The sequence below is a fragment of the Phycodurus eques genome, chromosome 8 (assembly GCF_024500275.1).
Source record: "Phycodurus eques isolate BA_2022a chromosome 8, UOR_Pequ_1.1, whole genome shotgun sequence".
Taxonomy (NCBI): Eukaryota; Metazoa; Chordata; class Actinopteri; order Syngnathiformes; family Syngnathidae; genus Phycodurus; species Phycodurus eques.
This window is the reverse complement of record NC_084532.1, coordinates 26624924-26652128: the sequence shown is the minus strand read 5'-3', so window position 1 is coordinate 26652128 and position 27205 is coordinate 26624924. Positions and strand designations below refer to the sequence as shown.

General features: G+C 38.4%; 1 protein-coding gene across 9 annotated transcripts in view; it reads right to left on the bottom strand.

Moving 5' to 3' along the window:
* lpp (LIM domain containing preferred translocation partner in lipoma) overlaps positions 1-27205 on the bottom strand; it is a 140588-nt gene that overhangs the window by 63057 nt on the left and 50326 nt on the right. For 5 of the 9 annotated variants that reach the window (XM_061683397.1, XM_061683402.1, XM_061683399.1 and 2 more), the window contains 3 exons: positions 23670-23863; positions 15539-15645; positions 10882-11004 (listed from right to left, as the gene is read on the bottom strand). In XM_061683397.1, coding sequence (XP_061539381.1) covers positions 10882-11004; positions 15539-15645; positions 23670-23862 — 423 coding nt within the window. In that variant the 5' untranslated portion in view covers position 23863. Of the gene's footprint in view, positions 1-10881; positions 11005-15538; positions 15646-23669; positions 23867-27205 lie in introns of all 9 variants that reach the window. The other 4 variants (XM_061683396.1, XM_061683394.1, XM_061683398.1 and 1 more) reach the window with 1 other exon arrangement.

Below are 27205 nucleotides of genomic sequence, written 5' to 3'. Positions count from 1 at the left end.
AAATATGTTGCTTAAACATAAAAAGCAAAGCAACTTTCGATGCTATATGCTAGCCCGCTATGGTGTTTTGCATGGGTGTTAGCATTAAGATAACAGAAAGCAAAGCTGTGAGGTGGTTTTAAACAAGTGTTTTCACTGAAGTGAAAGTGACCACACAATGAAGAAGTCCAGTTGTCTTTGTGGATCACTATCACAATCCACTCGGTTACCTTACACGCTATATTTATACTTTGGGTCAGAAAGCCCGATGCAGAGCTAATGTCACGTTGGGAGCGTGACATGCTGACAGAAGCCGAGTACTGGAAATGGCGGTGAGACGCCGGATGGCTTCCGCGAGGTGCCCCGGGGGTCTGTGCGTCACAGCGCGTCCGTCAAAGCGTCTTCCGTCGCGGGATGTCACAACACGGCAACGTGATCCACCGTCTGCATGCTCACTCCAGAGTGCACAGAAACTGGGGTCAGCAAAATCATTGGCAAGAAATTCTTATGTCGTAGTAACTTGAAACCCTAGCCCTGGCTTGAAACACAAATTTGAAACCTTAACCTAGGCTTGAAAGCAAAACCTCAAACCCAATATGAAACCCTTACTTAAAACTGTAATGTTGTCTTAAATCATTTGAGACACTAATTGGAACTAATTGGAACTTGAAACCCAAACCCAGGCTTGAAACACTAATCAGAACTTTTAATTGAAAACCTAACCCAGGCTTAAACCCTAACTTCAAACCCAGTATGAAACCCTGAGTTGAAACTGTAACCCTGTCTTGAAATGTTCATTTTAAACCCTAATCCAGGTTTGAAACCTTAATTTGTGATCCCTAACCATCTTAGAACCCTAATTTGAAACTCTGTCTTAAAATGTTAATTTGAAACTATAACCCTGTCTTGAAACCTTTTGGCTCTATTGTGGCCACTACTGGCCAATTGAAACCCATGAAAATTAAGTTTTAAATCCCTATTTACTGGATCGACTCATTCAATTTGGGTAAAAAGGGTTTCATTCTGGGCGGCACGGTGAACGACTGGTTAGAGCGTCGTGCCTCACAGTTCTGAGGACCGGAGTTCAATCCCCGGCACCCCTGTGTGGAGTTTGCATGTCTTGCATGTCGAGACTTGATTGATTTAATTTTTTTTTTCTACTAAATCACATTGTCAAAATCCCTGCTTAGTGGCAGTCTCTCAGAGTGCAAGGTCCTCACCTCAGAGGCGCCTTACCATTCCGGGTCTTTGGAGTAGAATTTATTATCTCAAACAGCTTGACTCCACTTTCAAACTTAAATATGAACAAACACGGGAGAGCACTTAGTCCAAAACTAACGGCGCCGATGGTAATTTTGACAAGCTTGTACGCCGCTAAACGGGCGGAAGAAACACACGGCTGGTTGGCTGGTGTGTTAATGAAAGATTTAGGCCACTCAATGAGACAGTTTTGTACATGGGGAAAGAAGAACAAGGGTTTGATTTCATAGCGGTGTCACGTGAGGGTTAATGACGACATCGGCTGATTAGCCCTTTGTAGCCTTGTTCCGCACAACGTAATTTAAGGATAAAAAACAACTGCCATTTCTAAACTCTGATTTGTTACTTTGAAAAATAGAAGCACATAAATAATATTTAAAAGAGCACCTTTTTTTTTATTATGATCAAATATATTTTTGAAATGTGTTCTTTGACAAATAGAAGCACAGAAATATATATATATATATATATATATATATATATATATATATATATACATACACACACACGCAATGGGTACGGAAAGTTTTCAGACCCCCTTAAATTTTTCACTTTGTTATATTGCAGCCACTTGTTAAAATCATTTAAGTTAATTTCCCTCCTCAATGTACACAAAAAAACTATTATAAATATAATAAAATTTATGCTGATTTATTAAAAAAGAAAAACTGAAATATCACAAAGCCATAAGTATTCAGACCCTTTGCTGTGACACTCATATTTAACTCGGGCGCTAGTCCATTTCTTCTGATCATCCTTGAGATGGTTCTATGTCTTCATTGGAGTCCAGCTGTGTTTGATTATGCTAATTGGACTTGACGAGGAAAGCCACACCCCCGTCTATAGAAGACCTTACAGCTCACAGTGCATGTCAGAGCAAATGAGAATCATGAGGTCAAAGGAACTGCGTGAAGAGCTCAGAGACACAATTGTGGCAAGGTACAGATCTGGCCAAGGTTACAAAAACATTCTGCTGCACTTAAAGATCCTAAGAGCACAGCGGCCTCCATAATCCTGAAATGGAAGACGTTTGGGGCCATCAGAACCCTTCCTCGAGCTGGCCGTCCGGCCAAACTGAGCAATTGGGGGAGAAGAGCCCTGGTGAAAGACATCAAGAAGAACCCAAAGATCATTGTGGCTGAGCTCCAGAGGTGGGAGAAAGTTCTAGAAAGTCAATCATCACTGCAGCCCTCCACCAGTCGGGGCTTTATGACAGAGTGGCCCGACGGAAGCCTCTCTTCAGTGCAAGACACATGAAAGCCCGCATGGAGTTTGCTTAAAAAAAAAATAAAATAAAATAAAATAAAACACCTGAACGACTCCAAGATGGTGAGAAATAAGATCATCTGGTCTGATGAGACCAAGATAGAACTTTCTGGCCTTAATTCTAAGAGAAAACCAGCCATTGCTCATCACCTGTCCAATACAGTCCCAACAATCAAGCATGGTGGTGGCAGCATCATGTTGTGGGGGAGTTTTTCAGCTGCAGGGACAGGAAGACTGGTTGCAATCGAAGGAAAGATGAATGCAGCCAAGTACAAGCAAGGATATCCTGGACAAAAACCTTCCCCAGAGTGCTCAGAACCTCAGACGGGGCCGAAGGTTCACCTTCAAAAAAAGACAATCTGCAAGGAGGAATGGCAGATGATCCCCAAATCCGGGTGTAAAAAACATGTTGCATCATTCTAAAAAGACCCATAGCTGTATTAGCTCAAAAAGGTGCTTCTACTAAATACTGAGCAAAGGGTCTGAATACTTATGGCTGTGTGATATTTCAGTTTTTCTTTAATAAATCTGCAAAAATATCAACAATTCCGTTTTTTTTTTTCTGTCAACATGGGGTGCTGTGTTTACATTAATGTGGAAAAAATGCACTTTTATTATTTTAGCATATATATAGTTTTACTTTACAATAAATGGTTGAAATTGCATCAGCCACTGTGGCTCTCCTTGCCCACATACGAGGTCATTACAGTATGTTAATTGCTCCATTTTCTTCACTTTACTCGAGCTGCAGTGCTCGTAACTAAAATTTTGGCTCGTGAAACAAAGCGAAAAACCAAGCGACGCCTCCGAACTCTTAAGTCAAGCGACCACGGCTCGTCTTTTATGCACCGAAGCGAGTATTTACAGTGAGTTTATCACGGTCTGCCATTTGTTCTGTCACAGTCTGTCATGTCAGACAGCCAATCTGTCAATCAATCACGCGCTACTAGCCAGAGTCAGCTACACCTCCCTATTTAAGGCCTTGTTGATGATGCGATCGGGGTCAGTGTTTGACTGTGATACAAGCGAGACGCTTCATCACGACCCAGTGAGACTTTTGCCTTATCACGTTTGCCTGTTACTGTCCACGTGACTGTTGGGGATTCTGCAAGAAGTGTGAGTTTCCCCGCTCTGCTCACCGTCCATCGTGGATTAAGACAACAATGAGATACGATCATTCCTGACCTGCTATCGGTGGATTACGGAACATTGCGTCACTCTGGCCAACTTCCTTATCGGCAAAACCTGACCGTCTTAATTGTGATGTGAATTGCACTGTATCCGGGCTTTGATTTGACGTAGTTGATCTCAAATTGATGCTTAAAAAATCCTTTCCAACTTTTCCGGTGTGCTGCATTTGGGTGCTGAGTCACACTCGCCCCATGTCAGAGCTAGCCAGAGGTTTTTACTAAAATGAGGTTAACAGTGACCTCCAGTAAACAAACAAAAGAGGCATCAAGTGCGTCTTTGATTTCGAGAAAAAAAAAAACACAAAAATCACCAGCGGTCAGCGAGGATGCAAGCAGGAGGTCAATGTAGGGTGGTGTGGTGTAGTGTAGCGTATCGGCGGTGCTAACGCAGGCGGTTGACGAGTACTCTATTTTGACACTGGTGCTCGCCTCCTTGTTAACTCACCAAAACAGAGATGATGAGCTCGGACAAGCGAGCAGCACAACTCTCGGAGGGAAACATTTAGAGGGAATGAGAAGAAAAAAAAAAAAGCCGTGCTGTTGGGTTTGTCCTCGTGTACAGTAAAAGGAAGAGTAGGTAGATATCATCGCATGATACACTAGCTCGCACGTCACAGCACTACACAAACCGCTAAAGGAGGTCGTCATGGAAAAGTCAAAACAAGTAAACGTCACCCACAGAGAGGATAATTGAGGGCAAAAATAAAATAAAATTGGGGTTTGAAGACAGGGTTAGTGTTTCAAATTTCTAAACCATAATTTGAAATCCTAACACTGACTCGAAATCAGAAACCTGTCTTAGAACGCTAATTTTAAACACTTAACCATGCTTGAAACTTTAGCTAGAAACCCTAACAGGGCTCTACGCAAACTTTTGCACTGGTGCGACCAACTTTTTCAGTCGATTTGGTCGCACCACTTTTTGAGGAGGTACAGCATGACCATGTTTCATAGGAAGACTGGCAGTAACCCGAGATACGATATTTGCAAAATATTTTAGCGTGAACAACAAGTTTGTCCGCAATCAGCTGTGCAGACAAAACAGGTCAATTAAATAAAACAAAAACAAAAAAGGCTTTACGTTTATTTAATCATTTGTTCGACTCAGAGGGGCCAGCAGTGAGGGGTCCTAATCCTCGTGCCCTGGGAAAACCACTGTAAGTTTGAGCGATACCACAACCATATGATTGACATATATTTAAAAACGATTGCATAAGTGCACCACCTACAAATAAAAGTATTGTTCATGATTATTCACACTATTTTGCTAATCATTTATTAGCAAAACAAACCAATTTACCTATTTCAAATCATAGTTTGAAACAGAACATGGATAAATCATTTCTACTACAATTAGTGCAATTTATTTTAATGATAGTTTGTTTTCCGAGACAATCCTCTTTAAAGGAGTCTGGGCTTTTTTAAATTTGGTCGCAGTCTCGAAATTTTAACCCCTAACCCTTTGGAGAAACCCTAATTCAAAACCTTAACCTGAATTTCGCGAAACCCCAATTTAAAACCTTACCTTGAAACCCTTGTCTAAAACCCAAACTCCATCTTGAAACCCTAACTTGAAACCGTCATCCTTGTTTGAAACCCCAACCCAGGTATGACACCCTAACCCTATGAGAAAACCTCCTCTGAAACCTGACCCCTGTCTTGAAACCCCAATTTGAAACACTGAACCCAGATTTGAAACCCTAATTAGAAATCCCATCTTGAAACCCTAACCCTGGCTTGAAACCATGAATTAAAACCCTAAAACTCGTTTGAAAACCCTAATGCTGGCTTCAAACCCTAATTTGAAACCCTAACTCTTGTCTGAAATTCTACACTGAGGGCTAACTTGAAACTCTAACCTGAAACCTTACACACACTAATCCTAACTTGAAACCTTGAACCAGGCTTGAAACCCTAATCCAGCCACTGTCCATCTTGGTGGCTACATCAAGGCGCCTTTCCCCTACTTTTTCCAGCTTTTATCGCTCGGGGAGAGATCGTTCCCACCGGAGCGTGCGTGCGGGTTGGCGACCTATTGATTTTGAGCAGCCTGCTTCGTAATTGCCCGTAAATCATCCGGCCGTCGCTCGTTACTCTGATTCGGTTACGGCAGAGCGGGAGAATAACGGCGTGGAAGGGAAAAAAGCCGCTTAAAAGGCCGAAACGCTCGACCCGAGTTCATCAGCTACAATCAGAAACATTGTGTGTGCGTGTCTATATGTTCATTCCTTGTGTGTTTTTTGGACATACTTGGCAAATAAAGATGATTCTGATTATACGGGTGCTACCTTGACTTCCAAGTGCCCCAACTTAGAAGTTTTTCCATGTTATGGGCCGTCGATTGGTCCATTTTATACTTTGTGTCGCAGGGCAAAACTTAAACAAGCTTCGGATACGCTGCCGCCCAAGTAAAGTGGGGGGAATGGCGCAATTAACTCATTCACTACCAGTCGTTTTCAAAGCAGAGTTCCAGTTTACCTTTATATTCGTCAACTGGAATCCAACCGTTTACTGCCACCGAAGAATATTTTGGTCTAGCTTGTCTGTGAAATTCAGGTTTGTAAACCACTGGAATGACAAACGGATGAGATGTAGATGGCGGCGTCGCATGGCTTTGGATTTGAGATCAGCACAGCTTTTGAGTAGAAAAAAGGGGCTGAATCTCGGCTTGCGCCGTCGATCATGAGGGAGAGAAATGCCAACACAGACAAGTTTAGGCACCTCACACTCGGAGTATGTATATGTATGGTATAAACAGAGTATGTGTGGTGGTAAGTAGTAGAACGTGTCGCCATCGTGAGGAAAGATGATGCAGTTCATGGAGTGAATAACAAACGGCATGTAAAAAAAAAAAAGCCACTGATGTAATCAAGCCATATAGTGAGTGAATCAGCGTCGATCGCAGCTCATTTCTTAGTTGTACATCTGTAAATAAATAATTATTTTGCCTTGAAAAGTCCTTTTTTTCAGTCTTGTTTTTGTTAATTTGCCGTAACAAGTATTAGTGTCAAAGTCACTGTTCTGCTTAACATGTTTATTTTCAGCAAAAGCTCATTTTGTCTACTTTTTGGTCAGAAACCTGTGTTTTTGGTGAAACCGAGCCAATAAAGAATGGAAAAAGCTAGAAAAAAGCTTTTTTTGACTGGTGAAAGAAGAGAGTCGCTTCGCTTCGATATTCTGTGAGGGAAACTACGTTGCCCCAGACATGACGTAAAAAAAATAAAAAAATAAAAAATACTAGTTCGTGCGCACAAACACTCGAGTTACTAATTTGTGCGCGTGAAGTAGTTACTGCGTGCGTACGAAGAAGCCGTGGCTCCGTACTGGACTGGAGGGTAACCAAATCGAGCGCACTTTTGGGGACTTGTTACAAACGACGCAGCCGAAACTGCAAGACACATGCAATGGCTTCAGGGTAAGTTTAGTTTCTTAACATGTTCTCGTCAATATCTTATTATTCTACATTTAGGCAGTTATTTGATTGGGTCTATGTTTGCTACTTTGTTACAGCGAGTAGTAGACTACTCTTTGTGTGTTTGTCGGAACTGCAACTCTGCCTCGACTTTCAACTTGGAAAGAGGGTGCGCTCGATTTCCTTACCCTCCTGTCCAGTATGGACTTCGTGCACACCCTGTAACTACTTCGAACATATAGAATAACTATTTTGTGCGCACAAAGTGGTGCGCACGATGTAGTACTTCATGCGCATGAAATAGTTTATTATAGTAGTTTGTGGACACAAAGTAGTTGTTCATGCGCACAATTTCGTGTGCACGTAGTTGTTCATGCAAGTAGTTGTTCATGCGCACAATTTCGTGTGCACGAAATTGTTTTATTCCCCCTCATGTCATGTCTGAGACTCCGTAGGAAACAGCCCAGTCCCAAAAAATATATACTTTGTTTTCCCAAAAGTGACCACACTTAAAATTAATTAAAGCATTTTCACTGGTGGAGGCAGCACTTCAGAAATTACACCTAATACACTCGGCAATTTATGTAGCAGAGCCGTGACTGTGGTGCATGTAGCGGACACACTGCCAAATCAAAAGAAAATATAGAACTATATCAAAAAAATTTGTATTTGTCTCTGTATCGCACTGCACATAACTGAAAAAACATTGAAATGTAAATCTCCACGTGGACATCCACGCACATTTAAAACACACACATCTAAAACATTTCATGATTAAAACACGTTTTGGCATGTTTGCAGTGGTGCTTGCACAGCTAGAAATAGAAAAACTATATACATTTTTTCTTTTCTTACCATGTCAGGTAAAAAGCAGCAGTACGGCCATACATTAGTTAGCACGGACGCAAATACACGCTAGGTCTTGGACAGGTCCCATCAATTTTTTTTTACAGTATTGACAAAAGCTTTCAGGTCCCCTTGGCTAATATGGTATAGCACATGTTTTGTCCTGACTAAGCTATGCACTTATACTATATTTTATTTACAAAACAAAAAAAGACGACCTGTACATAAGAAGAAAAAAAAAAAAAAAAAAAGGAGGCTATCCTGCGCACACACGCTTGTCAAGGTCCACCATGCATAGTCTAAAGCTTTGGGTCCATACACTTTTTAAGCGGTCAAATTGAAGCGCTTTTCAAGCACTTTACCACAGTGACACATATTACTACAATATGTACTTTTGAAATGTACTTATATGTTTTTATTCATTTCTTTACTAATAATAAAATAAATGAAGATGTTTTCAATTATATTTATTCCATAATTATTCTTTAAACATTTGTATTCATTTCAGGTTTTATATATATATATATATATATATATATATATATATATATATATATTTCCAATAACAAAATATAATAAATCTGTTTATTTTGAAAAGTTTCCCCACGCAAAGTACGAGATTTATCAACTTGGACTTGTGTGTGGCGAGGTGCTTTACACACAGCTCTGACCACGCGTACCCACAAAATCTTGTGGTAGAACATTGAAACTAACGACACATAAAAGACACTAAGATGGTCACCAAAGCCATCCGAGTGTAGAGTACTTCCGAGCTGTCGTCGTCACTGGGATTTTCGGCCACAGGGACATAATAGTGGAAGATTGGTGACATATGCGGCATTTCGCAACCAACACGACAAGCCGAATCATGCCAGCAGTGTTGGATCCAATTATTTCCCTGGCCCCAATTTACATCCAGTTCCGATACAGACATCACCAACAAGCCGAAATCAGAAAAGGGGTCTGCCAAACATATTTTCAGAGGTTGAAGTGGGCATAAGTAAAGATGTCTAAATAAAGTTCAAATCATAAAAAAAAGAAACATTTGTATTCTATTAAAATAAATATTCATTTTCATTTGTATTGGACAATATTTAATTTCCTATAATTATAAAATGAAAATGTGTTTAATTTTAAATTGTTTTTACAAAAATCTTTTTTTTTTTTTTTTTTTTTTTTTTAGTAATTTTAGGTTTTTTTTTCATTTAATTTCCAATAAGTTTCTTTTGCAATGTTATTTTTGCACTTAAAAAAAAGAATTGTAATGTCTTTTTTTAAAATTAATTTTCGTTTTTATTTTATATTTACTTAATTTCCAATAATAAAATAACTGAAATCTGGATTAATTATTTTTTTTAAAATAATTAGTAAATAAAATAGTATTTGACAAGGTATATTTTATTCTACACAATAGTTATTTTAATTTATAAACATTTTGTTGAATTAGCATTTTTTTCAAATTGTATTTTGTTTAAATAAATATAACTTGCATTTATAATAAAATAATGACGTGCTATTTGGATAGTTATTTTGTTATCTGAATTTAAAAATAATAAAATGTATAAATTATTGATCTATTTATTTTATTTTTAATTATTGCATGTTCTTTTTTAAATAATAAATTTACTGACAATACAATTGGGCATGTTATTGTGTACTTTTTGTGTAAAAAAAACATTTCTCTGCAATTTGCTATATTTATTTCTCTTATGATTTAAAATGGAAATAATGAAAAATAATATTAATAATGCACAAATGCAGAGAAGTCTTTATTCCTGAAACGTTGCGACAAATCATGTACTTTCATTTAGACGCACGTACACACGCACACACAGTATACACTGTATGAGGCCACAGGGTTCAACTGAAGTTAAATGAACAGCCAGTCAATTATTTATGTCCGCGTAGGTTCACCTTGTCACTTTGTATGCATGCATGTATGTACAGTATGTACTCTAAATATGCCTCCTGCAACACACCAACACAGCAACACTAAATGCTCCATAGGCTACTTTATCTACGACCTTTTTTTTTTTTTTATACATATAACTCACGTGTCTGTCCTACATTGATTGAAACTATTTAGTTTAGTGCCCAAGGCTTTGACTTTCTTTTAATATCCTTAAAAATCAACTCATTTATGTGGGTCAAGGCACATTTAGTCACTATTGCCAAACAAAACGGGGCCGCGTTTGGGCTTCAGTTGTTTTAAAGGAGACAGACATATTATGCATTTCTCTCACAATTTAAAACTGTTCCCATTTGTCTAAATAAAAAGTCTGTCACATGTTTGTGTCTGTCACACAACTTTATAGCCTAAGATTCGCTGAAATTAGCCTGTTTTCATGGGGTGGTCCTGCGTCATGCAAATGAGCCCCCTGCTGACCTCGCCCCAACGAGTCCGGCTTTCGTTACCATGACAACTTGGGGCAGCGCTAGGGCGCTGCGACGAGGCGAGTGGCTTCTAATTTGCTGAAGCGCAGCAGAGTGTCAAAAAAATATACGAGCGCCTGTAAAGACGATAAAAGCATTTTCACTGATGAAGGCGGCACTTCCTACACTTTGTCAATTAGTGCAGCGGATTTGTGCATGCGGGGCATGCAGCGGACACATCACCCCATTCTGCATTCTGTTAGTTATTTTGTATTTGACATTGTTTTTATGATTATTTTTGGTTTAAATTAAAATTGGCTATGTTGTTTAAGAGCATTCAGTGTGGGGACAGTATTATGTAAATAAATAGACCACACTTTGACATCACAATCTGTCGAAATTATGAACCGGTCGCTCACAGATACATTTTAGGAAATAGGGAGATCCCAAAAGATTTCCTTGGTTGTTTAATTTCCTAACTTGAACCACATTTTCTGAAAAAAAATACAGCTCTAAAAGTGTCAGGAAACAAAAAAAATAAAGCGGTAGAGTTACCTGCGTGTTTCGCGGCTTGTAGGGCGAACTGCTCTCCAAGTCGGCCAGGATGCTGGTGAGAGAGTCGATCTCGGCGTCCAAGCTGGAGCGTCGCTCCTCCAAAGTCTTCTCAGGTCCTCTCGTCTGCGACACGCAACATCATAGGTACGTCAACAAAACGCGAAAGCATTCATTTTTCTATTTGTTTTCCAGTGTCAAAAGTCATAAAGGATAAAAAATGATAATGATTCTCCTACGGTTGAACTCTTCTCTGTTAGCTAGCAGACCTTGAAAGATAAAGAAAAAAAGGGTGACAAACTAATTAATCTAAAAAAGTTATTAAAAGAAATAATAATTCAATCACATAAGAGTATTTTTGTTTGTTTGATGTAATATGTTAAAGTTAGGCAAACAGGACTATACCACAACAGGTTATTCCTATTATAACAGTAATACAGTCTCAAAAAAAGTTACCTAGCAGACTATGTAAAATTTCTTTGCAAAAGTTCCTTGCAACTGAAAGGGGGCGTGGGAGTCAGGGGGGTAATCACATACAAAAGTGGGAAATTAAAAATCAGTTAAAAAAAATAATTGGACTGCGTGTCTGTAGCTTAGTTTAGGCAAATGCTATGCTACCATTTTGTTGGCCTAACAGCATAATTGCCCAAGTCATTTTTAACTTTTTGTCGCAATATACATTTAAAAAACATGCATGCATATATACATTTAAGCAACATGCTGGCTAGAAATTGTGTTTTGTTTTTGTAATTGTGCAATTATGCTATTAGGCTAACGATTTGCATTCAGAGGCATGAGGTACGGTTCAACAGTAACTGAAACGAGAGTTTTGTTTGTACAGTATGTTAGCTCGCAGGCAAATTCAAATTAGCCAGATGGAGTCTACTATTCGCATTCTGATGTCGGCAAAAGTTTTGGTTGTAACTGACTGCAATGGCAAAAGTAGAAAACTAATTCAAACTTTTTTTTTTGCCTTTGTCTGAATGATGCTAGCTCACAGGGTACTTCCCGTTTCCCGGTCCAGGATGATTGTTGCATTGTGGGGCGGGGAACGGTTCGATTGTAACTAAACTGGCAAACGATATCGCCTAATCGTTGTGCATTAAATTGGCCTGAAGACGAAAATTTGCAATACAAAAGTCAACAATGCACAAGCCAAGAAAAAGTCTGACATTACATCGGCAAAAGTCATTTATTTTCCTCCTCAAGACCCCCAGAATTTTCCCTTCATGGAATGACAGCGATAGGTTGATTAGTTTTCTATTTTGTACATTTTTAGCATTATGCTTCAACCTCCCTGCAATGTTCCCAGCAGGCATTTTTTGGGAGTTGTCTGGCTCACTAACTGCTTCTTGTTTAGATTTTATGGGTTTAGATTACCTGTCACCAAAAATTACAGGCACCACGGTACCAAAATCCAAGCGGGGGTAAACAAAGCACAGCGCTAACGGCAGGTCTGCATAGCAGAGGCAGGAAGAGACGCTAACAAGCCAGGAAAAAGCAAAACATCACAAAGATCGATGATTGATTTTGTCCTTAAATGCGTCGTAATGCAGTCGAGATGACGACTTCTGAGGAAATATTTATTTAGTGTTCCTTTAGCAATAATAAGTATTTCTAAGCTTTGGCTAGCTACTATGAACCGACGTAGACAAAAGAAATTACTCAAGTAACCTAACTCCTCAACTCACGACAACAGTTTTTCAGGTAAAAATGGAGGATAGGTTAAACCTGCGAAACCAAAAAAATTGTTACGACACATCACTATATCTCTACAAATGAAGAATGGAAAAGTCGGAGAAACAAGTTAAGCTTATCAGCAGGTCATCTTGTCAGCATTTTTCCAACTCCTTTTTTTTTTTCTATTACGAAATAGCAATAGCATAATTACATAACTCACTAACTTACTGTTACCAATTCACCCAAAAAAAAAAACAAAAAAAAAAACTGCTAAAAGTTTAAGGGTTTCTTTGTTTTCCGGACAAGTTCAAATACGACTTAGGCAACTATGACATGAAAGCGTTGTCACAGATGTCTGGATGTACTAAAATAAAATAAACAATGGAAGCTTACGCAACTCCACAGGAGATTCATTGTGTAACACTGGCCACAAGTGAAGCTTTGTGAGGCAACGCATCAAATTATCAAATGATTATTGTGGATTATTTTGCAATCATCGTTACTCATCACAACGGAATCTCAAGCATGGCTCTTTGTTTGCGTTTGCAGCTACTGTTTTTTGTGCTCTTTTGATTCCCCTTTATCACAACAAGGTTGAAATTAATGTTTTGGGCATCTTTTGTGATTGCTTTTTGTGCAAGTTTCTGTCCTTGTTTATAACCAGGTTTTACCAACAGGTGTTGGTCATGTTTTATTGCTTTTTTACACGCTCTTTTCTCGACAGCAGGTTCCCTTCTTTTGTCATTGCTTTTTGTGTTCTTTTCACCTCGTTTATGACCAGGTTCCCCAACCAGGTTGCAATAGGTGTTATCTTTTCTGTTGCTTTTTTTGCACTCTTTTCACATTCAATCCCAGTTTCCAAAAGGAAACGTTATCCTCAGTTGCCTCAGCCAGGCTCCAAAAAAATATGTAGTTGTCTTGAGTTATTGCTTTTGGCGCTCTTTTATATATATATATATATATATATATATATATATATATATATATATATATATATATATATATATATCTCATCGGATATATCACCAGACTTCACAAGTTGTCGTCTTTTGGTTTTGCTTTTTGTGCTCTTTTTTCCCCATCTTTTTTACTTCCAAGTTCCACAACAGGTGTTGCGGTCATTTTTTGTTTTTGCTTTTTGCACTCTTTTTTCTTTGTTTATCACCAGGTTCATCAGCAGGCTTCAAGAGTTGTCGTCTTTTTGTTTTGCTTTTTGAGCTCTCTTTTCACCTTGTATAATTATCCTTAAGTTCCCCAACAGGTGTTGCTGTCATTTTTGTATTTTTTTGCTTTTTGTGCTCTTTTTATCCTTGTTTATCCCCAGGTTCCTCAATCGGTGTTCTCGTGTTTTGTTATTGGTTTTTGTGTTCTTTTCTCCTGGTTTCCCAATCAGGGTCCAACAGTTGTTGTTGGCTATTGTTATTGCTTTTTGCACTCTTTTCTCAGTAACACCTCAGATGCCCCAACTGGTGTTGTTGCTGTCTTTTGTCACTGCTTTTTGTGCTCTCTTTTCCCCTTGCTTATTTCAAGGTTCCCACACCAGTTTTCTGTCGTTTGTTATTGCTTTTTGTGCTCCGTTTTCTCCTTGTTTATTAGCCGGTTCCAAAAGGTGATGTTCTTGTTGTGGCCTATCTTATTACTTTGTGTTTTCGCGTTTCTCCTTGTTTATCATTAGTGTTGTCTTTTGTGGTTTCTTTTTGTGCTCTTCTTTTTTATCACCAAACAGGTTCCATCAGGTGTTGTCGTCATCTTCTTCTATTGCATTTTATTCTCTTTTCTCCGTGTGAATCTTGAATTGTATGTTTTTTTGTGCCTTTTTTATCCCTAGTTTCCACAAGAAGTCTTGCTGTGGTCTTTTGTTATTGTTTTTTTTTTGTTTGTCCCGTTTCATCCCCGGGTTCCAATAGTTGTTGTTGTCTTTTGTTATTCATTTTTGCATGCAAGAGTAGCATCTGCTCCATTTGCACACTGATTGAGGAGTATCTGTAACATTTGCGCAACCAACATTGTCCCAGATGATCGCACTACTCGTCACTTTAAACCGCATACACTCCTTGAAGTCTCAGCGCCTTTTGCACAATGGTCATTGCACCAGACTATTGCAATATTAGTCATTCGAACTGCTCTAAGTGCTAGAGGACTCTGCATCTTTTTGCACAATTGTTTTTTGTCAATGTCTTTATGTCTCCAAAGTGTTCTGGAAATTGACTGTCTGTTGTACGAGAGTGGCTCCAACTACCAGAGACAAATTCCTTGTGTGTTTTGGACATACTTGGCAAATAAAGATGATTCTGATTCTGATTCTCTTTTCTCCTTTCTAGTCCATGGGTTGCCAAACCGGTGGTGTTGTTGTCTTTTGTGCTTGCTTTTTGCGTTCTCTTTTCTCCTTGTTTGTCCCAAGGTTCAGTCTGGTGTTATTTTTCATCTTCTTGTTATTGCTTTTTGCGCTCTCTTTTTGCCTTGTTTATCCCTAGTGTTGCCAACAGATGTTGCTGCCATCTTTTGTTATTCCTTTTTGCACTCTTTTTATTCCTTGTTTACTCTCAGGTTCCAAAAGATATTGTCATCTCTCGTTTTGGCAATTTTTGTGCTCTCATTGTTTGTCAACAAGTTTCCCCAGCAAGGCAGGCATGACCAGGTTTCACCAACAGGTGTCAGCCTTCAATCTTAACGACTGAGAAAGTTTGTTTGCCCGCATGTGTCTGTCTGTGTGTGTGTGTGTGTGTGTGTGAGCGTGCGTGTGCGTGCGCGGGGTGGGGGGTCCTGGAGTTCATTCTCATGGCTGCGGGCGTGGAGCCGAGCTGCAGAGTATCGGCACTTGGCTGCGAGTCAGCGCGGACGAAATGGCCGCACACTCGGCCGGACCTCGGCGCGTGAACTCAGGATCGCGGCACGCTTGCGGCGCTCTGCTACTCCTCGCCGACACTTCGGACAGGAGAGGAAAGAAAAAAACAAACAAACTGGCAAGCGATGCTCTCACCTGATAGTCGTATGAGTTGGCGGGCGGAGGCGGTAGGAAGGAAGCGGCTGACGACGACGGCAGGCGGATCGGATCGGCGGCGGGCAGCGGCGGAGGAGGGTAGTCGGCTAGGAAGGGAAAGCAAAATAAAACAGACAATTGCATGGTTAGACTTTATTTTAGCGACTTTCAAAGGATTAACTGTGCCAATGAAAATGTATTCCTCGACCAAATATTTCAGCAAACAATGTTTGGGGGAAAAGTACAGTGGTAATTTGACTTACGAGTGCCCCAACTTACAAATTTTTCAATTTAAGAGCTATCACTCGGTTGAGTGTTTTGCTTTGTTTCGTGGGCAAAAAATTTACGAGCGCTTTTTTTTTTTTTTGAGTCATGGGTATTAAGAAAGTGAGTGCTGAGAGGAAGCAGCTGATGTTTATTTTGCCCTCCTTTTGAGCGTGCCATGTGCAGTTTGGCAGGAAGACAAAAAAGAAAAGTCAAGTGTGTTTGCGTCAAGCTGTTTATTTGTCCCTCAGCCGCCGTTATGCCAACAACGAGATTCAATGGAAAAACAATTCTGACAAATGAGTAAATAAAGTGGAACGCGTCCTTATGCATTGAAAAAATGCGGACATTATTGATTAAAATCTTTGACCAAAAACATTCAACGTCCGCATGATCCCCTCCCCCTCCCCCTCTCCCCATGTTCCCCATTAAAGGTCAATTACTTACTAAAGCAAATAATGCACTGCAAAAAATGGTTCACCACTTGAGTACTGCTTCATTGTGATTGGGATTTTACACAGGGAGACACAGACTCCGATTGAGTCGCATTTGGAGGCCTCCCCCAAAAAATGCAAGGCTAAAATTGTGAGGAGTGTCAAAACATCAGACATGCGACATGCCACTAACCCGTTTTGGCTTATCATCTGATGTCAACCTTCAGCTCAGTTGGTTAACAACATTATAAGACCACTGTGAGTCGAAAACAACAAACTATAACTGGATAAAGATTAATATTGCAATAAATTTCAATGCAAAATAATTGTTTTATCCGATTATTTGATCAATCCATGGAATAATTGGTAGAATGAATGATTACAAAACAGCTGCAGCCCTAAATATAAGCGTCATGAAACTATTTTGATATTTTTTTCTTGCCACTATTTCACGATAACCACCACCTTGCAGAATAGAAATAAAAACAACAAATATAAAATAGCACACACAGTCCAAAAAAGAAAAAAAGAGGTCCTACAGTAAGTCTGTAGTCTCATATGTTCTTCAAGTGATTGAAAGTGTTAGCAGGCTTCACCGGATTGACACGCATAATTGCAGCAATTTGCCTAACGAAAAAGAAGAGTGATAATCTGGATGTAAAGTTGTTGATTTTTTTTTTTAAGATTAGGAATATAAAATGTGTTTCTGTGGGACGAGGGAAACGAGCCAAATTTGCACTCCTTAAATCGGCGCTAATCCAAAAGGATTGCAGCGAGGCCACGTTTCAGACGGGATAAGGAGTTCGGTGGCCAAATTAAACCACGACTTAAGACGTCGGGATCATCGTGCATGAGGCGGACATGAACAGGAACTGGTGCCAATTCAGAGATTTTGACAAACTTCATTACTTCTTAATTGATGTTGTCGGTGTCGCTTATCCGAGACTGGCAAATTAATTTAGCAGGCAGATAATTTGGCGCGGTTCTAATTGGACACATGTCCTGACGTCTTGTGCGCTAACGACGTCGTGGGAATTCAGAGCATCACACCAGCAGTCTCCTTGTTCTTTTACATAAGAAGCATGTGACACTGACATGATCGTTTGTCTTTTGGAACTTTTAACCCAAAACTTTGGCATTCATTTGCTGCATTATTACGGTTTGGTTTGCAGTTCGTGGCTAAAGCAGCATTTATAGTTACCGTAGTTTTTTAGGTACCTACTTTTTTTCGTAAACCATTTCGTTTGTTACTTAGTTTGTTCGTGACTTGTTTTGTTCGTAAGCTACTTCGTTGGTTTGGTGTTTGTTCATTTTCGTACATAAACGATTTTTTTTCGTAATATTATGAATTTTTATCCGGACAACATACGTCTTTGCTCTTGTAAAGATGACTTTTTTTCTTGGTTGGGGAGATTGTTCTCGTAAGATTGAAGCATTTTATCCTAACAAATTGCATCCTTGTTCTTATTAAAATTCCGACTTTATCTGGGGAAAAATACAATTTTATTCTCTAAATGTTGGGACTTTTTTTATCTTGACAAAATATATCTTTGGTCTTGTATAGATAACTTTTTTCTGGGAAAAATACAACTTTCGGGTAACATTAAGACTTTTTATCTGGACAAAATACATCTTTGTTCTTGTAAAGATGAGATCTATTTTTTTTCTTGAAAAAAATATTACTTTGTAATATGACTTTTTATCCCCTTAAAAACCATGTTTTTCTCCTAAGACACCTCTTCATCCTGACAAAATACAGTACATCTTTGTTCTTGTAAATATGACTATTTGGAAAAAATATGACTGCAATCTCAACTGTTTACCATGACAAAATCTTGTCCTTGAAAATATTACAATTATTTTGCAAAAAATGTGACTTTATTCCCATTTTCTCATTTATTTATTTCCTGGGAAAAAACAAAAACAAAAAAAACACTGTTCATGTAATATTATAACATTTTCTCTTTTTTATAGTCACAATATTATGTCTAAAATATTATAACAATTATACTTGTCAAATACAACATTATTCACATAAAATGATGACTTTTCGTCCAGACAAAATAAACAGTTTGTTGGGAAAGAGTATAACTTATTTTCTTGAATAAAATATGACAATATTCTCGTAAGATAAACATTTTTTTCATCCTGACAAAACACGTCATTGTTCTTGTAAAGATTATGATTTAAAAAAAGGACTTCACTCTCATAACATTTCACACTCGTGACTTTTTTCTTTAAAAATATTTTATATTTTTAGATTGTGACTTTTATGACTTTTATGACTTTTTTTCAAAAATAGGCAACTTTAAGTCCCATTATTTTTTTCTTCCAAAATTTGTTTAACAAAAAACCCTTTCACAAATCCCAAAACAGATTATTGTTCACAAACGTGCATGTGACAAAGAATATGAGCCATCACAAGGTCATTTTTTTCAATTAGCGCAACCCCTAATTCCCCAAGCTAAACGGATTTGTTGACAGGAAGTGGCCGTGCCATCTCATGATGTCGCAGCGCTGATCAGCAGTTGATAAAAACGCTTGCAATAAAAAAAGTTTAAAAAAAAAAAAACAAAAAAAAAAAAACATCTGACATGCTCTTTTTCTGATAAAACTTTAAAATTCCCAGTAAACTTACTAATTGTGGATTCGCTTAGTATCGTTAAGCGTTTGCATACGCGCGTTTCCTTCTTTCTCCGAGGCGAAGTTGACAAGGGACTGTTTGGTTGAAGTCCCTGGCGCGCCTCGTCGGGAGGACTGACAGGAAGTCAACCAGCGAGCGGTCTCGGCGCCCCCGTGGAGACCGCTCATTCTCGCCCGACGGCTAACACATCAAGACGTACTTTTTGTGTGTGTGTCAGTGCAAGCTCTTGATATTTCCTTGCCTTGTTGCTGCACTTTTTATGCCCAGAGATGCTGTCTGATGACAACCGGTTCACCGTACGTGAAAAGTAGAGTTTAAAACTATACAAAGAGGAGGATTAAGGCTTCCTCGGAACTTAACATTGTTGAGCGAGCACTTGTCAGAGTCTACCGGAAGGAAATTTGTAATAACTGAACAACTTTGCAAAGTTCGCCCCCCGAAGCCAGTTTCACTTCACATGAAAATTGGTCGGCATGTCGTTTTTTAGTAGCCGTACAAAAAAGGTCTCAAAAAATTACAGGAAGTTTGCCATTTTGGTTTGACGCGGCCATTTAAGGCTCATTTCCAGGGGTCACAAAATAATAGGAAACTATTGCCACAAATTTTGAAAATTCAGCATTTGAAGCCAGTTTAACTTAACGGAATGAAATTTGGTCGGTATGTCTTTAATGTGTAGCTTCACAAAAATGTCTCAACAAGCGATTGCCGAAGAAAACGCAGCAAATTTGCCGTTTTGATTTAAAGCTGCCGTTTTGGCTCATTTTCAGGGGTCACTAAAAAAAATGAGAAACTTGATGTCACAATTTTGAAAATCCAGCCCCTGAAGCCCGTTTCACTTAGCAACATAAAATTTAGTTGGAATATCTACCACGAGTAGACCCACGAAAAAGTCTTAAAAAGCCATGCCCGAATAAAATAGGAAGTTTGCCATTTTGCTTTTAATTTTGGCCATTTCCAGGGGTCCTCCAACAACGAACTTGTCCAATTGCTACCAAATTTGAATTGAGTATACTACACAGATGGGTGACGCTAAATTGCAAAACATTTTCGGACTTCATAATTGCGGCGAACTGTGATGACTTGGAATGAAACTGGAAGTTCTAATAACTCCCCATTAAAGCCTTTCATTTGGTAAACATTTTACCAACAGTTTAAATGTCTAATTTCACTGCACCTTCCCGGCATGACGGCGGTCTGTTTCATGTTGTGACAAAGTCTCTCTCCACACACATGCACACACACACACACACGCACTCACACACACTCTTTCCCTCACACATACACGTGCACACACACAAGCACACAACCGACACGCATAGCGCACATTTCACAGCCGTCATTTGTTTCAACCTGTCTCATATATTCCGATAAGGAGTCTGGCTGCGCTTTGAAAAGCGTTCACCTTTGCTGCCAGCGTTTGTTTCTTCTTTTTTTTTTTTTTTTTTTTTTTTTAACCTGCTACAATAAAATAAACCGCCCATTGTTCCCCATCTCAATTTCTCAGCCGGAGGGAATTCTCTTTTTTTCAGGGTTTTCTTGCTTTTTCACATCTCCCAAAGAACCCCAAAATCCTCCTGCTTTGTCTACTTATGAAAGGACTGAAATGTCATAAATCACTCTTCTTCTTCTGTACGTATCTCGCTAATTAAGAGCTCTCCTCCTCACTTAGCTTTTCTTTCTTTTCTTTCTTTTTTGGCTTTTGCAACTCAGGAATAAAACAGATCCCTTAAGTATGATGACGTGCACGCCAAAAAATGACAAAAAAAATTAAAAAGAAACAAGTGGCTGCTGATTCTCACAGCCTGGAACATTTTGTCTGTCTTATGGGCTTTAAAATAAAAATATATTTGCTCTTCTTTTCCTGTTTTTGTTTGTTTGTTTTTTTAAATCCCAGAGGATTGCCAGGTTTAAACCCTTTTGACACACTATTTTTTAAGGGGCATCTATAGAGGGAGTGTTGCCACTTCCTGCAACACCGTCGCCATGCGAGGGGTGACAAAGAAACGAGACGGTGCTGCTTTTACGCAAAATTATAATTTTACATCCCGATAATGCGCCATATCCCAAAATATTTTTCTTAAGCAACAGAGTTAACCCAATGACCCACACATGAAAATATCAATATACAGTTGTCCCTCGCTATATCACGGTGACATTTTTGCAGTTTCACTACATCACAATTTTTTTTTTATTGTGTTTATACCACGGATTATTCATATTCATATTGTGTGATTTTGCGGTGATTCTTTTTCCATGCAGGCATTTAATGCGTGTGATTCTTTTTCAGCTTTTGTGTTGTTGAGCGCATCGCTGTCAGAGCTTTGACTTAGTCTTCTTCTTTTTTTTTTTTTTTACTTATCCATACTGTCACTCGAGCTTCTTCTTCTTCAGGCTTTCCTTTTGTGTAGCACGCTGCAGTCACCTTATCGCACATTCACTCCATCCTCCTTTTGGTGGCATTTTTGTAGCACTGTGTTTCTTTTTCAGGCTTTTTTGTGTGCTTGTCACACATTCTCTATGCAGTTGAGTAAATCGACGCCACTATATGAGTGAATGTATGTTTCTATGTTTTTAGGGTATCTTATAGAGCATATTAATGTTAGCACACAGACACTACTATGAAAAGTGACAGCACATGTAAGCGTCTGCAGACGCTTGTCAAAAAGATAAGACGTCTTCATTAATCCCTCCTATTTATTTTTTTATCAATCGTCTGATGTAAAAAATGAGGATTAGCATAGAAATTAAGAATTCAAGAAGTCAATTTGGCACCGCGCCTCGCTGCCGCCTTTGTCTCACATTGGACCGCTTCTAAAGGGAGGGGGCTTCACTGAGGCCATTAGCGGGGTCCGCCGCCTCCAAATCTTTTTTCGGGTGAAGTTGTGCCGATTCCCAGCGGGAAGGGAAGCGAGAGCCAGACAACGACTCAAGATGACTTACAACAGATTTGAGGGTTTAACGTGTCGTTACAGATTGATGCCATGTAGATCAGCTGCTCTTCCATGCGCAGGATAAAGACACTGTTTTATGGAAATATTGAAAATATGTATACCAAAAGGCGTAATAAAACAGTTTTTCAGCACTTGTCTATGTTGCCCACCCACAGAGGATCGCTACGACAGGCTTTGATGTATAAAACATCTGTGTAGTTGTTGTTCATAAATAATTATACTACACATAATTATATTGTGTTAATTAATAATTATATAATGCAGTATATTGGCTCACTGCCTAATTTTTGATGTCCAACTAAAAGCATGTATCTCCAAACTGAGTGTGTCAAAATGTGTAGTTTTCATTTTCACTTAAACACTTACTTCGTATAATATTATACGATACAGAAACAGATGAATTATTTTTTTCCTTATCGTGGCTGTATATGAAAAAGCATGTTATCTTCCAATTTTGTGTTATAACCTTTATTTTCACTTTTCGGTAATATGTATTTTCACTTTCCCCCCCCCCCCCCCCCCCCCCCATTTTATAGATGTATTAAATCTATTTACTAGATTCCATAAATTGTTTTACACATTGGGAGTTTTCATTTTCACTTTCAGTTTGTTGTATTTAGTTTACATGGCTTACTGTATTTCTTATTATATTTTACTTTTATTATATTGCTTTATTTTATATTTATTATTTTTGCACCTTTTTTCACACACATAATGGCTACCCATGAATGACTACGTATTGCGAAATCTTTCTTTTTTTATTTACTCATTTTATATATTTATTACTTTCGCACTTCTTTTTAACATATTATCACTGGCCAGATTTGTTTTTATTTTTTTTTGTAACATCCATAAAACAAACAAAACCTAAGCAACATTATGTTTAAAAAAATGTATAATCTTTTCTTAAATGTAATGAAAACAAATTCTACGTTTTTAATTTAATAATATTTTTGTGACGTTTACATTTGTTGCTGTCACTCATCAATGAGGCACACTGGAACAAGACGTCATGCGTTTATGACTTTTCCCCCCCATCTGTGCCGAGCATGCTGCGGCGTCCATTTTGACGTCAGTGGGCTTTGAAGCTGCGAGCGCTAATTGAGAGACGAAGCAGTGGGAAGAGCTCCTTAATCGCGACGCTTCCTCTCTCTTTATTGAGCAATTAGGTTCAAGAGGCTGCTCGCTCAACAAGGAATCCTAATAGGCTGCTTTAAGCGGCGAGTGCTCGTAATTGCTTATCACCATCCGGGGTGTCCTTTATGGATCTGCCTGTGTCACTGGGACTAATATTGTACTAAGTCCTGTTTTTCCACATTAGTCTCGCTAACCCGATTGTGCTACCGTGTGAGTCCCGCATTTGCATGAGCATCAATGTCATAGCAGGTGAAGAGGCTCCTGTGTTATCCAAGTGGACTAGGTGGAGTACTAGATGAGTCAATTGAAGCTACGAGTAGAAATGAGTATTCATTGCCCTCTTTTTTCACAGCGAATCATCAAACTTTTACCCAAAATGACTGACTTCCTGTTGAATTTCAGGCATGGGTCCTTGAGACTTTTTCACGTCCTGCTTTAACATGTCCACCAAATTTTGTGTCGATCAGCGAAGCAGACGTTTGGGGCAATTTCTTTCCAACTTTCAAGCTCTGGAATTCACCCCAAAATGGCTGGACCAGACCAAAATGGTCAGCGTCCTGTTCAAATTCAGGCATGGGTCCTTGAGACTTTTTCGTGCATCCTGTTAGGAAAGACATGACCACCCAATTTCCTGTCAATCTCTGAAACTGGTGTCAGAGAGGCAAATTTTTTTCCAAATTTCCAGGTTACATCGTATTTACCCGCAGGGTCCGGTAGACCCGGATCAGTGGCGTGCTTGTACGGGTTGAACTTGGGCTTGGGCGCCACCACCGGGGCAAACTTCTTGGGCGCCTGCTGCTGCGACACGGAGATGCTGGCGCTGCCCGGTGACGGTGTGGTCTCCATCCTGGCGGCCACCTGACCGCTCTCGCCACTGTCGCCCGCGTTCCACATGCTTCTGGTAAGCCAAACAGAAAAGCAAATCAACAGTTGTATATTTTTGAAAAAAGTCATTTTAGTGAATAAAAAAAAAAAAAAAAGTGGTATAGCTTTGAAAAACTGCTAGTGTTACGAGAACGAAGTTGTAACCTTACGGGAAAAAAAGTGGTATATTTTGAGAAGAAAAGTAATTTTAACAACAAAAAAACAAAAAACTGTTCATGAGAAATTTCTTGGTCTTACAACAATAAAGTTGAAACCTAGTAAGTAATTTTATTGAAGAAAAAAAAACAGTTTAGAGTGAAAATAATTTTTTTAAGACAAAAAAGTGAACCCTCGCTACTTTGTGGTTCGACTATCGCGGATTCAAGACTTCTCGGATTTCTTTACAGCGTACAAACCCGCACTGTATTCTGTGTCCTGATTGGCTACGGTACGATAGACCAATTTGAATCCATCTCCTCCGTGCAATGTCTCCTGTACAGAACAGAATGCGTTTGGCTTGCTAAATTTAAATGTTCGATTGCTCGCGGAGTGACTCTAAAGTCGTGTTTAAACGAGAGAAATGTGAGAAAATGTTAATGGTGAGGTTTACAGCCTTAAAACACTATAGTAATTGTAAAAAAGTTTCCTACTTCGCGGATTTCACCTATCGCGGGTTATTATTGGAACGTAACCCCCGCGATAAGTCAGGGAACACTGTAATCTTAGGAGAAAACGAGACAAAATAATTTATTTGAATATGTGAGGAATACTTTTGGGGCAAAGGAAAGAAAGGAAAAAACTTTTGGGGCAAAGGAAAGAAAGGAAAAAAATATGAGAGTATAGGGTACATCTTTCAGGAATAAAGTTGAATATTTGACGGTGAACAAAAACAAAACAAAACGAAAGTTATTTTTGGGAGGAAAAAAAGGCTGAAAATCTGACAAGAACGAAGTCTATCGTTGAGAAAAAAAAAACTAATATTATTGAGAAAAAGGTCAAGTCTTATGAGAATAAAGCCAAAATCTTACGAGAATAAGATAATACAGAAAAAAAAAGAATACATTGATATTTTCGATTTTATACATAAGTCTTGCATTTCAGAAGTCGTGATTCTACAATAGTCATAGATTTGAGGGGGGGAAATGCAGAGAAAATCATAATGTTACAATAATTAAGTTGTACAGAAAAGGTTTGTTTTCGACTAAAGTAATTTTATCAGAATAAAAAGTCAGAAAACAAACAGAGAAAGAAAACAAAAATAAAATTGTGTATTTTCATCAAAATCAAATCGTAATCCCACGACAAAGTATTTTTCAGAAAAAAAAAGTTATGATCTTACAAGTACAAAAAGTCGGAATCTTTTGAGAATAAAATTGTATAAAGTGAATGACTGTAACTGTAGCTATCCTTTATGCCAATGTAAGTGTATTTTTGTTCTTTCAACGTCTCCCCACTCTCAGTAATTAGGAAGGCATAAAACCCGGTGAACTTTTTCAACTATTGAGTACGTGGAGAAGACGAGTATAGAAGCAAAAAGTGATCCTGTGATCTTGACACCTTTTAATGTGTCCAAAAGCCTGGAACAAGAAAACTATCACAATGACTTTGAAGTGCCAAACCTTTTGTTGCTCTATTTTTATTTATTTATTTTTTTGCTACAAAGCCCACATATCAAATGAGACAAAAGCGCACGCAACATAACAAGAGTAGAAATAATGAAATAAAAACATACTGGAAAATGCTGCAATGTTGCTGTAACCACTGGTGTTGGTTTGTGTTCTGACGCACTTCTCAAAAAACAAAATCGTATTTATCGCTCATCCTTAATTGAACTTTTGATCATCTCCTGTGGCTAAATTAATGTTGCTAAACAACTAATGCGAACAAGCAATGGAAACAGGAAAACAAGATTTATGCTATGAGTAGCATTACAAACAAATGTTTTTTTAAAACCAACTTGTTTAGATTAGCCTAGTTATCGTAGATGGCTAATCTTTCTAAGACCACGGGATAGCAGCTAGAACAGCGATTGCACTTTGGTAAATGAGCTAAAAAGAGTGTAGCATTATTTTGTGGGTTATTCATTGTTTATGTTGGTTGGAGCAGAATTATGGTTACTTGTTATTTACTTTTTTCTACTATTACGCTACTATTGCTAAGCTACTGTTGCTATGCTAATGCCAACAAGCAAATGTAACTAACTGTAGTCTGTAACAAAGTCACTGTAACAAAGTAACTCAGTAAATGTGTGTTAGTGACTGTAACTAAGTGACTGTAACCAAGTAACAAACGCAAAGCTAAGTAAGCAAAGAATTGTCAGGAAACGCCTACCAGAAAACTTTAACTTTATTTACCTTTTTTGAACACAGCCACATTCCAAGATGGTAAATAAGTAACTGCAACGAAGTAACTAATCCAAAGTAAATTAAGCAAAGAAATGTCAGGAAAAAAAGCCTACTAGAACATCTTAACTTTATTTAGCATTAATCAGAGGCACTTTAAATGCTGGCAGATATGTGCTGACTCCCATTTAATGAGTTTTGAGTGTGATTCTGAACACAGCCACAGCTCCAGTTTGCAACAAAGTAACTGTAACCAAGTAACTGATACTGTAACTATGTAACTGTAACAGAGTAACTACACGAGTTACTCCATGTGTACCTAAGAAAATGTAAATGAGTCACTAGATGTAAACAATTAAAGCAAAGTAAGCAAAGAAACGTAAGGAAATGCCTACTGGAACATTTCAACTTTATTTAACTTTTATTTAATTTTTAACACAGCCACATCCCGAGACGGTAGCTAAGTAACTGTAACCAAGTAACTGTAACTAAGTAAGTAAAGCGATGTAAAGTAAGCAAAAAAATAAAAATAAATAAAAAATAAATACAGAAAAGCCTACTAGAACATCTGAACTTTATGTGGGGTTAATAGGAGGCACTTTCAATGGTACACTGACTCCCATGTAATGACTATGAATGTAATTGTTAATTCTGAACACAGCCACATCCCCATTATGAGACGGTGTGCAGACATATTTTGTTTTGTTTTTTTACTTCCCCTCTCAAAAAGATTGTTTTTTCTTTTTCAAATTGAGTCATGTTAATGGTGGAATGTTTTTTTTTTTAATGATTCAGTTGGTCTCATCTTTTGCTATTACAACAACCTGGCATTTAAACAGGGGTGTGCATACTTTTTATATCCATTGTACATTTATCCATACACATCCCACATATCCACTTGCTCTACTTCACTCACTATGATGATGATGTTAAAGATGCTTCGTAGCGGTTCAAGTGTTCCACAAAAAGGTAAACAGTGTGTTAACTGTGAAAGAAGTATTTATAAAAAACATTTTTTTAAATAAATAAAT